Consider the following 10,878-nt stretch of genomic DNA (forward strand, 5'->3'; position numbering starts at 1 on the left):
GACCGTTTTCTGATTTTTTTATCTTGCTTTTTGTATTTTGTTTTGTTTACATGAGAGAATCAATTCGATGAAACCCGTCAACATTGGCACCAACCCCACTCAAGGCTGCTGCCTCCAGGCCTCTTTTCTTCTACCACTTGTTCCTTCCTTCCGTACTTGTGGGCACGCTCCAGAATGCAGCTAGAATTGCACATAAAACTGACATTCAGTGAAACATTGCCCAGCCACCAAGCGACACGCTACACTCTCGGGGAGGCGGTCCGGCTCGGACTGGGCGTTCTGGTCGGGCTGCGCGTGGGTGTGGTCGACGGCGTGCGCGAGGGCGATCTCGTAGGGCTGGGCGTCCTGGTCGGGCTGCGCGTGGGTGTGGTCGACGGCGTGCGCGAGGGCGACCTCGTAGGGCTGGGAGTCCTGGTCGGGCTGCGCGAGGGCGAGCGGCTGGGCGCCACGCTGGGGAAGTACTTCCGGAGGGTGGACATGATCCGGTTGCGGTCGGTCCCATCGGCGTTGGGCTCAATCAGGTTCACGTAGTCCGCCGGCCACCACGACCCGGCCGACCACCACGTCCATCCGTGCCACACGTCCGTGTTGTTCTGTGCGCGATTAGTGAGACGATGCTCAGATCAGCACCACCCCCAACCCCACCAGCTGGCTCAACAGGTTCGTACCTTGAGGAAGGTCATGAGCGTCTCCAGGAGAGCCAAGCACTGATCGGAGTCGTTGAGGCCAAACTCGCCCAAGAAGATCTTACTGCGTGTGGCAACGTGAGGCGCGCAGATATGAGAAGGAGAAGCTGGTGACGAACGACGATCGTACGCTTTGTTAGTGCGAGCCCACGTGGTGACCGGTCCGAGCTTGCCCTGAACGTTCCAGACGGGATTGCACACGGTGGTGCCCCCAGCGCCATCAAAGTACTGGTGCATCTCGTAGTACCTAGAGATTGATACTGAGAAGATGGTGGTTGAGATCAGGGCATGGTGTCTCGCACCAGTTGTTCAGCGGGTCGGTGATGTTGGACGGCGCCATCGTGTTGCTGTTGCTCCCCATCCATGACTCTGCCGACGACCAACCGCTCCCGCTGATCGTAATCAATTGCTGGTGCGCCTGCGCTCAGCACCGGAGCCTAAACAAAGATGGAACTCTGGCTGCAGATGCGTACCTTGGCGCCCGACGCACGGATGCCCGCAATGGCGGCGTTGGCGGCGGTGAGGGTCATGAGGGCTGAGACGCCGTTGGGTTCGTTCATGGTGCCGAAGATGATCTTCGGGTTGTCGACGTAGAGCGAGGCCAGCTTCGACCAGAACTTGGTGAAGGCCGTGTAGGAGACGTTGGCCGATCCGATGAGCTGGCCGCGGTAGCGGAAGTAGTTGTGGACGTCCAGCAGCACGTACTGGAGCTTGACCTTGGTGATGTAGTTGACCGTCGTGTTCTTCTCATCGTCCATTGGAATTTGAATGAGCACTCAAAGTCAGAGCTTTCTGTAGAGAAGAGGGGCGCAAGTACCAATTGACCGACGTAGGTCTGATCGAAGGGGCCATTGCCACCGTTGAGCACGGGCTGAAGACGCTCCTGGTGTGGTCGACAACAACTCAAGTCGGTAAGCAGTGGCTGGGAGCATTGGAAACAGGTCGGGGCGCACCCAGAGCACTCCGACGCGGACGGTGTTCATGCCCTTGAGGGAGAAGTAGTCGAGCGAGGGGGTGCCCACGAGCGGGTAGTCTTTCCACGCGGTGCCCGGGAGCTTGCTCGAACTGAATGCGAGGCCCGGCTGGTTCACCCCAAAGTACTTCTGGCCCGTGGCGCCTGCAGGGTTGGGATTAGAATCCTGTCAGGCCGCACGACACGACACACGTGGGGTGAAGAGGTACCGGACAAGGCAAGGATCAAGAGGACGCACAGGATGAGAGTGGTCCGCATGGTGTGGCGAGAGGAGGGCATAACTGGCTGGAAAATGGGGCTTTGGCGATCCTCCCAGCAGGGCTGTCGTGTAGGTGGGCCAGGTTGGAGCAACAACAATTCGGCCAATGGGGAGGTGCTTGCGGCGTCGCGGAGATCCTCGCCTTGTACTTGAGCCCTGTGCTCATCCCATTGGCTCGATGGACTTAATTGTTGCACCTGGTGCCGCACACGCACTAAGAAAGTGCGGTTTACTAGGTGGGCCGTGGGTGGTGAAGAAAGAAACACGACGAGGATGATGGGCTTTATCGTCCTCGTCTTCTTCTTTCTTTTCTTCCATTCACTTACTTGCTGCAGACACGCTTGTGGTTGGGCCAGTCCTTCTGCTGGCACTCGCGCGAGCAGTACTTGGCTGGACGGGCGACCTTGGCCTGGCGGCACCGACCGCACACGGGGAACTTGTCCTGTTCGCTCTCCTCCTTGCGGCCACACGCAGCACACTTGGGCGTGCCGTCGTCGACTACCACGGGCTCGGCCTTCTTCTCCTCTTTGGTGCTGGCGGCGGTGCTGTCCAGGTCGACGCCGGCCTTCTTGAGCATGGACTCGACTTCGCGCTTGGTCTGCTCGTCGATGGAGAGGAGGAGTACGGGCAGCTCCTGACCAGTCTCGGTGTACTCGAACCCGTCGGTGAAGAGGCACACGTAGGTCGACTGCGGATCGTATGTGCGCACCAGGTTGAGCAGGTTCTCGTTGCCCATGATCCACCTGCGCCATCCGCAATCCATTCAACCATCCACCCCTCGGTTCATACGGTTCCTCTACGTTGGGCGAATAAAATGAAGAAAATAAAAAACAATAAAATAAAAATCTGAGAGTGCTTGTGAAAAATCGAATGGCGACGTACCCGTGATCAACGAACTGGTTGATGGGGATGAACGCCATCCGCGTCTCGCTCTCCTCCTTTGGATCAGAGGATCTGTCGCGTTCGGTCGAGAGATCAACAACAACGAAGCCGCGGCCCGCCCCCGGCCCTCGCCTGTGCTTGAGCACGCTCTCCCAGGCGTGCATGCTGATGTAGGGTCCATAGCTATTGATGTAAGCCATGCAGTCCTGCTTCTTCTCGTCCAGCGACGTAAAGCGCGTCCATGTTGAGTACAAGGTGCGTTTGCTCATCTTTGGGATTTGTTTCTCAAAAGCCTTTTATTTTGTTTTTATAATTTTGTATTTTATTTCTCATTTTTTGCCATAATTAACATTTTAACAACATCGTATTCTGTGAAACCTTACTTTCTTGTCGCGCGCAACTGAAGATGGAGGTGGACGCAGATCCTCCGCCCGCACCCCCGCCGGAATCAACAGCGGCTGCTGAGCAGCTGCCAGGGCTGGCCGACAGCTGCAAAGCACCGACGGTACCTGCAGCTCCGCCGGCACGTTCGCAGGAGGAGGTGGACGCAGAGCGGGGCTTCACCGACGACGACCTCAACGCTTGCCTCAAGGTTCGTTGTTCATTTTGCAATCAACAAAAATAAAAATGAAATGATATTTAATCGAGCATATATGTTGTATTTCCCCACAGGTGTTGCACGCCTTCCGGGCGAAGCTGGACCTGCTGCAGCAGAAAGAGTATCGTCCTCTACGGAGCGCAGGAATGTACGTCGTGTTCATGTTTTCATGTTTTCATGTTATGTGTAGTGATGCGTGTGTCACCAATCGGGCACAACTCACTATTCAATGGCTTGGCAGCATCTTTGTTGAGGGCATCAGCAAGCGCTACTTCAAGGGTCTCTCGCCCGAGGAGTACAACCACAACAAAGCCCGGAAGTGCGCTCCTCCTACGACGTCCGGTGAACTTGCGAAGCAAACGGGCCACCTGCTAACGTCGTACACGTGTGTGTGGGGTGCGGGCTCGGCCACCAGGATTGCGCGCAAGGAGCGGAGAAAGCACGAAGCGCTGGAGGATCAGAAGCGGCTGGCCAAGACGAAGATGCGCGAGGACAAGCTGCGCAGGATGGAGCGCCTGATGGAGGGCGCCGCTTCGCCCCCACAGCTGGTACTCGCCCGCCGCTATGACCGACTCCTCCGTTCTTGGAATTCCAATGCATTCCTTCCAACTTTTGTAGATGCTCAAGGGTTCAGCCGCAGCAGGAGCTATCGGGGCCGATGTGCAGACAGCCTTGGCGCTGCCTCCGGTCGACCCGCTTTCTCTGGTACCACACACACACACACACACGCACACACACACACAACACCACACAAATAAAGCTGGGGTGATGTGCTCACCACGAACCCATTTCGTTCGGTCAACAAGGGAGTGGTGACCATCCCGGCCGAGCGTGTGGCCACGCGGTATAACTCCGAGAGGATCAACCTGAAGCGGAAGCGGAAGAACCAACAGCAGCAGCAGCAGCAGGGCGCTGTCGAGCAGCAAGCAAACAAGTCCAACGACGCGAGCAAGGGCAAGAGCAAGGGCAAGAACAAGAAGGGCACGCTGGGTGCGCAGACGACGAAACAGACTGCCGAGCGCAAGTCAGCGACTGCTGCCAAGCCTGCCGAGCCGCCCTCGCCTCCTTCGAGAGAAGAGGTGCAGAAGCGGGCCAAGAACGAAGCGCGGGGAACAGAGAACGAAGAACGAAGGAAGGAGATCGAAAGCGATAGGATGGATGATGAGAGCCACCATGCAACGGCGAATGCCGAAGCAAAGGAGGAGGAGGAGCACAGGGGACCGAAGACGAAGGGCGAAGCATCGCTCTCCGACGAAGACGAAGAGTCGGTGCTGCATCAGCCGGAGGAGTGCTACATCTGCAAGGCCACCTACCACAAGCTGCACCATTTCTACGATAGGGTATGCATGGAATTCTCAATCAATGCTTGAAGTGTGAATGGTCTCTCACCTGTTTACTCTGTTTTGCGTCCCAGTTGTGCCCGGCCTGCGCGCAGTTGAACTGGAACAAGCGGGTCGCCACGGCGGACCTCAAGGGCTACATCGCGCTCGTAACCGGCGGCCGGGTGAAGATTGGGTACTCACATACACTCGCCCCGGCGCACCTGTGCAGGCATCGCCACACTCATCCATTCACTGACTCTAATCCTTCTCGCCCACATGTGCGTCGTGTCTGGCGTGCTTCAGGTTTGAGACTGCCGTCATATTGCTCCGTGCTGGCGCTACGGTGATCGTCACCACCCGCTTCCCGCACGACGCAGCGCTTCGCTTCTCCAAACGTACGTTTGCTTTTCTTTACACGAGTCGTGCAGGTCGACAGTCGCTTCACACATTTTGGCCTTTGCCGCCAACCCGCGCGCGCGCACAGTTGCGGACTTTGGCGAGTGGCACTCGCGGCTGCACGTGTACGGCCTGGACATGCGCTACCTCCAGGCCGTGGAGCAGTTCTGCCGCTTCGTGAAGAAGGCCTACTCGCACCTGGACATCATCATCAACAACGCCGCGCAGACCATTCGCAGGCCGCCCGCCTACTACGAGCACCTGATCACCGCCGAGTCGGTCAACGTGGCTTCGCTGCCCGAACCCATCCGGCACGTCCTGCAGCCGGAAGGGCTACCGGTCAAGCCCTGGGGCAACGACTACCTCCTGCCCCTCTTCTCTTCGTCGTCGTCGAGCACCACGGGCCTGTTTGAGTTGACGACCGGACCCAGCCCCGCCCTCGCGCCGCCCGCGCAACCTCCTGTCGCGCCCGTGGTCGAGGAGCCCGTCGACGACCAGGAAGCAGCCGCTGGCCTGGTGGCGGAGGAGAAGCACGCCCAAGCGGCCGAGGCAAAGGGGAACGAGATGGAGGCGGCCGGCGGCAGGCCCGTGACGACCGATCAGCCACCCAACCCCGCCTCGGCCCTGCCCAACATCTCCGCTGGTACGGCCGCATTCTACACATTTCATTCCGTATGACGCCGCGGTCTCACCCTCCTCTGTCCTGCGTTGCCGTGCGTGTGGTGTGGGCGACCCCAGTGTTGACGCAGCTGGCCGTGGCTAAGGGTGACGAGAAGAAAGACCCCAAGCTCTTCCCTCCCGGCCGGTACGACGAGCACGGCCAGCAGGTACCCCCTTCTCCGTGACATGTGTGCATTGCTGTCATTCTTTTACCTCAATCATGGCTGACACCATGCATGGTGTTCCAGGTGGACCTTCGGCATGCGAATTCGTGGGTGCTCCAGCTCGACCAGGTACTGCAGCCGCTGAATATTGTTGATGGCCATAAAGAATGAAGGGCCAGGCCTAACGCGAACTCCGTCGGTGGTGTTATGCAGGTCTCCACGGTCGAATTGGCTGAAGTGCACGTCATCAACGCGTTGGCGCCCTACACCATCAACTCGCTTCTGCGCCCTCTGCTCAACCTGTCGCCAAACGTGCGCTCGATGTTGTCCGTTTTAAGTTGATTTTTAAGTGGTTGATGATTGCTGACCGTAACGGACAGGCCGACAAGTTCATCGTCAACGTTTCGTCTGTTGAGGGCGAGTTCTATCACAAGAAGACGACTGCACACCCACACACGAACATGGCCAAGGTATGCGCCCGAAGCTCGCTCATTGGTTGCGGCTGCTTCTCACACGGTTTGCATTGTAGGCCAGTCTCAACATGATGACGCGCACAGCTGCCGCCTACTACGCACGAGATCGCATCTGGATGAATGCAGTCGACACTGGCTGGTACACACACACACGAACGCGTCCCGGGAGTTTGCAGAACTTGCTCATGTCCGCATCACCAACAGGATCTCGGACATGAACCCGGTCTACCGATCACAGCGCATTGCCAACAAGTACGGCCAAGTGTTCAGAAATCCCATCGATGAGGTGGACGGCGCCGCCAGGATACTCGACCCGGTGTTCGCGCGGCTGAACGAGGGCAAGCTCTACTTTGGCAAGTTTCTCAAGGACTACCGACCTTCGGCCTGGTAGCCCTTCTGTGAGACGTGACCAGAGCAGCTCGACCCCGGCGCGCCACGCACCCAGGCCAAGGGGCTTGTCAATGTGGTTTGTGGTTCTGTGTGAATGAGGAATGCAGAAAATTCGGAATGCGCGGAAGGAATGCGGTTCCGTGGCTGGCCCGAAACGGCCCAATGACGGGCTGCCACATGCGCTGGCCGTGACGGTAATAAAAAAACGGACCAAGATCAGATCGGCAACAACCGCAGCCAACACTAATCATCCGCACCCCATTTCACCGTACAAGCCACGTCAAGACACTACAATCAATTTGGTTTCACAACATCAACACCACATGAAGCGTAATCTGATGCTCGCTCTCGGCCTTCTTGTCCTGGCCTTGTGCGCGACCGCCACTCTCGCCGTCGGTACGCTCCCACTTGCCCCCCCCCTCAACATCACTTCTTAATTTTGTAGGCCAAGAAACCAAGCATTGCCCCCCCCCCAAGCTCACGCAATTTCTCTTCCATTCAATCCATTCCCTGCAGATGTCGACGAGGCAGTGCAGGAAGGCACCGCCACCGTTGTTCTTTCCGCGAACGATGACGCGGCCGGTAAGCCCCCCCCATTCATCTTCAGCCCATTGGACACAAATGCCAACCTTGTATCGATTTACAGTGAAGCAGGAGACTGAGACTGTTACCGCGACGACGACGACAGATGACAAGAAGGAAGATGACGAAGCTGATGAGGAGGCCGCCACGAATCAAGACGCCGCTGCCGCTGACGACGACGATGACGACGATGACGACAACGTCAAGTCCTACAAGAAGGAGAAGAAGGACAAGAAGAAGGATAAGAAGAAGTACAAGGACGACGAGAAGCTGAAGAAGAAGCTCGAGAAGGAGGAGAAGAAGAAGCTCAAGAAGGAGCGCGAGGAGAAGGAGAAGCTCGCCGCCGCCGCCGCCGCCGTCGATAACACAGGAGACGCTGCGGCCGAGCCGGTCGCTGAGACCGCCGACGAGGACGAGGAGGACGAGAAGAAGGAGGAGAAGTACAAGGACGAGACCAAGGAGGAGAAGGAGCTCAGGAAGAAGGCCAAGAAGGAGAGGAAGGAGAGGGAGAAGGCCGAGAAGAAGGAGAGGAAGAAGCAGAAGAAGCTCGAGGGCCTCGCCGTACGCACTCATCTCTCTCTCTCTCTCTCTCTTTCTCTGATGATTCTTTTTGATGTTGTGCTCACCCAGTACTGCACCACCGCACACAGATCGCCGGCATTGTGGAGGAAGTGGCGCTGCATGTGGGACAGAACAACGGAACGCTCGCCGAGGCGGGCCAGGAGAGCGTCTTAGCCGTCGCTGACAGCCCCGTGACGGATTCGCTCGGTGCCGCTACGACGACCGAGGAGGAGGAGGACAAGGCCGAGAACTGATGATCGGATCACCAGCCCCCCAAACGCAGAGCAGACACTCAGGCCGAACGAACCACCCAACGTCGTCATCGGTGGTAATGATGATGATCAAGTGGTGGAGTGTGTGTACAGAGGTGTGTGTGAGGAAGAAACATGTTATGTTTGCGTGTACGCTGCTTGGTGTTTATTGTGTTGTGTGCAATCACCACGCTTCGTCCTGTCTTACTCGGCGGTGGCGCCAGCCTTGCTCTTCCTCTTCTTCTTCTTGGGGGTGGTGGACTTGGCGGTCGTCTTGTCCTCCTCCTCCATGGCGTCGGTGGTGGTCTTCTGCTTCTTGGTCGCCGTCGGCGTGGTGGTGGTTGACTTCTTCCCCGCGGCGGCCGGCGTGGTCGAGGTGGCCTTGCCTTCAGCGGCCTTGCCCTTGGCGGCGGCGGCAGTGGTGGTCTCCTTCTTGGGCGTCTCGGGCGCCTTCGCCTTCTTCTTGTCGTCGCCCGTCGTCGAGGCGGCGGCAGTGGTGCCAGCGGCGGCCTTGGTAGCGGTCTTGCCCTTCTTTTCCTTGGTCTGCGAGGACTGGGACTCCTCACCGTTAGTCGCCGAGTTGGCCAGCTGGTACAGCTTCAGCTTCTTCTCCACCTGCGCTCTGTTGGAGTAGACCCGGTCAGTGTCAGCCGCAATGTCAAGCTGAGCTGACAATGATGAGCATAGTGTGCCGTACCGCGTGTGCGTGGGCACGGCCTCGGCGAGTTTGTCGAGGTTGGCGCCGTGCTCCTGGAAGACGTGCTCAAAGTCCTCTATTTCCTTCGTCGTCCAGTCAGGCACCTTCTTCCTGGGCTCGCCTCCTGACCAGAGCCAAAAAAACGGAATAAATATTGTTCTTGCGTTGTATAAACCAAACGAGAATGAATCGACAGAGGGGGGGGGGCGCACCCAAAGTTTTGAGGAGTCCGCTGATTTCCTGAGCATCGCGAGCGATGACGTCGAAGATCTCGGCCAGCTAACGATTTGCGCGACAAATTTTTGTTAATTTCAATTGCATTCTGAATTGCGCTGACTGATCAAGAATGCGCCTAGGCGCAGCGCACCACTTGTTCCCTCTTCCTCTTAGGCATTGTGTAGTGACTGATGGACGTCCGGCTGATCTAATTTACGTATCGGAGTACAAATGAAACAAAAACCGAGGCCGCGCCACAATTTTTTCTGCTTGTAACGGCACTTGTGTTTCGCGCCACGCGGGCGATCGGTGCGTGTGCGATCGTGTGCGTGTGCGGTTTGGAAACAACAAAGCTCAAAGAGATGTGTCTCTCAGACTACAAAGCAGTCGAAGCGGCTGCTGCCCGTGGGCCAGATTGCTTCGACGAGCTGGTGCGAGCAGAACTCGACGAAGTCGGCGTATCGCCAGATCCGACCGTGGAAGTCGCACGCCTTGGTCGCCCTGTCGAACGCCTGGTAGTGCATCCTCAATTCGGCCAAGCGCGCCTCCGCTTGCGCCCCCAGCGTCTCCAACTCGTACGTCTCCCCTCCTACAATCGCACACGCACCACCGCACACGACACGCACCGCACACGCTAAGAACACAGCGCACAGGGAAGTGGCGAGAGTGCGCCGCGGCAGTACCTTCGGGCACGACATGGAAGTCGACGCTGTACTTGACCTCGCCCTCGAGCCACTCGAACACGAGCACGTCGTAGGTCTTTCGCCGCGCGTCGCCGGGGGCATAGCGCAGCGTGTAGCCCCCCACATCCAGCTTCTGCCACACCTTGGCCGGCACCTGGCCGTCGCCTGCGCTCACCGCCTTGGCACGCGCGAGCTGTTGTAGGAGCCGCGGACCCAGGCCGCCTTGGAGCGCGACGGCCAGGTCGACCTCGCAGTCGTAGTTGGTCTCGTAGACACCACCGCCGTGGACTGTCTCGTCGCGGTTCTGCCGCACGAGCGCCGAGACCAGGCAGTCGTGGCTCACCGCCGCCGGGCCGCCGCGCTTCTGCTCGGCCCGCTCCTCGATCGAGCTCAGGTTGCGCAGGAAGCTGACCTTGCACTGCTGCCTGGTCGTCGTTAAGCTGCCGCCGCTGCTATTGGTGGTGGTGACGTCACCTCCACTGGCGGGCAGCATGGTGGAGAGCTGGCAGCGCAGGGGGCCGGCCATGTGGCGGATGGCCCCGCTGCGCGCTCGGACCTTGAGATAGGCGGGCCGGGCCGTGTAGAGCCCTTCGAGCATGGCCACGTCGACGTGGTGTCGCCGCACGAAGGCCAGTACCTGCTGCTCCTCGAGCGACAGACCCTGCAGCAGCGCCTCGCCCGCACCATGGGGAGCGGTCGACTCGGGTCTCGCGGCGCTGTGGCCGGGTGCGACGACAGCGTGGGTGCCAGCGGCGGCTGACGTGGCCTGCGGGGCTCCGGAGGCGCGCGGGGAGGTGGCGGGGGCGGCCTTGGGGGGAGGAGCGGCCGCAGTCACAGCTGTGGTCGGGTGGCCCAGGCCCGGAGGAGGAGCACCCGAGGTGACCTTTGTCTTCGGTGTGCCGGGAGCCTTCTTCTGCTTGGTGGTGCTGGGCTTCTTCGTGGCGGCACTGGGCTTCTTGTGCCCTCCTCTCCCCGCCGTCGGTGCCGCTCGCCTCTCCTTCCTGAGCTTCTCTTCGGCACCGTCGAGGGCGGGCAGAGCCGCGTAGGGGTTGGGCTGCGCGAAGTGGTGGGCCATGTCTTCTCTT

The 10,878-nt window shown here is 59.0% G+C and overlaps 6 protein-coding genes across 6 annotated transcripts; 2 read left to right on the plus strand and 4 right to left on the minus strand.

Moving 5' to 3' along the window:
* Nucleotides 1-239: 239 nt before the first annotated feature.
* On the minus strand, nucleotides 240-1,917 carry ACA1_063240 (cellulase (glycosyl hydrolase family 5) subfamily protein; the record flags this gene model as incomplete). Its single annotated transcript, XM_004339525.1, has 8 exons — nucleotides 240-593; nucleotides 669-750; nucleotides 817-933; nucleotides 989-1,104; nucleotides 1,160-1,429; nucleotides 1,504-1,569; nucleotides 1,640-1,803; nucleotides 1,869-1,917. The coding sequence occupies 8 exons, from the start codon at nucleotides 1,915-1,917 to the stop codon at nucleotides 240-242; spliced, it is 1,218 nt and encodes a 405-aa protein (XP_004339573.1).
* Nucleotides 1,918-2,240: 323 nt separating this feature from the next.
* ACA1_063250 (MYND finger domain containing protein) lies at nucleotides 2,241-3,069 on the minus strand (the record flags this gene model as incomplete). Its single annotated transcript, XM_004339527.1, has 2 exons — nucleotides 2,241-2,661; nucleotides 2,801-3,069. 2 exons carry the CDS (start codon nucleotides 3,067-3,069, stop codon nucleotides 2,241-2,243), a joined length of 690 nt encoding a protein of 229 aa, XP_004339575.1.
* ACA1_063260 (short chain dehydrogenase/reductase family oxidoreductase) lies at nucleotides 2,999-6,804 on the plus strand (the record flags this gene model as incomplete). Its single annotated transcript, XM_004339526.1, has 17 exons — nucleotides 2,999-3,055; nucleotides 3,207-3,305; nucleotides 3,336-3,392; nucleotides 3,473-3,546; nucleotides 3,640-3,717; nucleotides 3,814-3,946; nucleotides 4,017-4,103; nucleotides 4,205-4,738; nucleotides 4,834-4,913; nucleotides 5,024-5,115; nucleotides 5,205-5,759; nucleotides 5,855-5,943; nucleotides 6,025-6,069; nucleotides 6,154-6,252; nucleotides 6,321-6,410; nucleotides 6,470-6,552; nucleotides 6,618-6,804. The coding sequence occupies 17 exons, from the start codon at nucleotides 2,999-3,001 to the stop codon at nucleotides 6,802-6,804; spliced, it is 2,439 nt and encodes an 812-aa protein (XP_004339574.1).
* Nucleotides 6,805-7,126: 322 nt separating this feature from the next.
* Nucleotides 7,127-8,200, plus strand: ACA1_063270 (uncharacterized protein; the record flags this gene model as incomplete). The annotated part of the gene is made up of 4 exons (XM_004339528.1): nucleotides 7,127-7,199; nucleotides 7,320-7,385; nucleotides 7,450-7,946; nucleotides 8,036-8,200. 4 exons carry the CDS (start codon nucleotides 7,127-7,129, stop codon nucleotides 8,198-8,200), a joined length of 801 nt encoding a protein of 266 aa, XP_004339576.1.
* A 201-nt stretch (nucleotides 8,201-8,401) lies between these two features.
* ACA1_063280 (uncharacterized protein) lies at nucleotides 8,402-9,288 on the minus strand (the record flags this gene model as incomplete). The annotated part of the gene is made up of 4 exons (XM_004339529.1): nucleotides 8,402-8,860; nucleotides 8,912-9,018; nucleotides 9,107-9,173; nucleotides 9,262-9,288. 4 exons carry the CDS (start codon nucleotides 9,286-9,288, stop codon nucleotides 8,402-8,404), a joined length of 660 nt encoding a protein of 219 aa, XP_004339577.1.
* A 193-nt stretch (nucleotides 9,289-9,481) lies between these two features.
* ACA1_063290 (uncharacterized protein) lies at nucleotides 9,482-10,868 on the minus strand (the record flags this gene model as incomplete). The annotated part of the gene is made up of 2 exons (XM_004339530.1): nucleotides 9,482-9,699; nucleotides 9,794-10,868. 2 exons carry the CDS (start codon nucleotides 10,866-10,868, stop codon nucleotides 9,482-9,484), a joined length of 1,293 nt encoding a protein of 430 aa, XP_004339578.1.
* Between the last annotated feature and the right edge of the window lie 10 nt (nucleotides 10,869-10,878).

This window comes from Acanthamoeba castellanii (assembly GCF_000313135.1).
Source record: "Acanthamoeba castellanii str. Neff unplaced genomic scaffold scf7180000084599, whole genome shotgun sequence".
Classification (NCBI taxonomy): domain Eukaryota; phylum Discosea; order Longamoebia; family Acanthamoebidae; genus Acanthamoeba; species Acanthamoeba castellanii.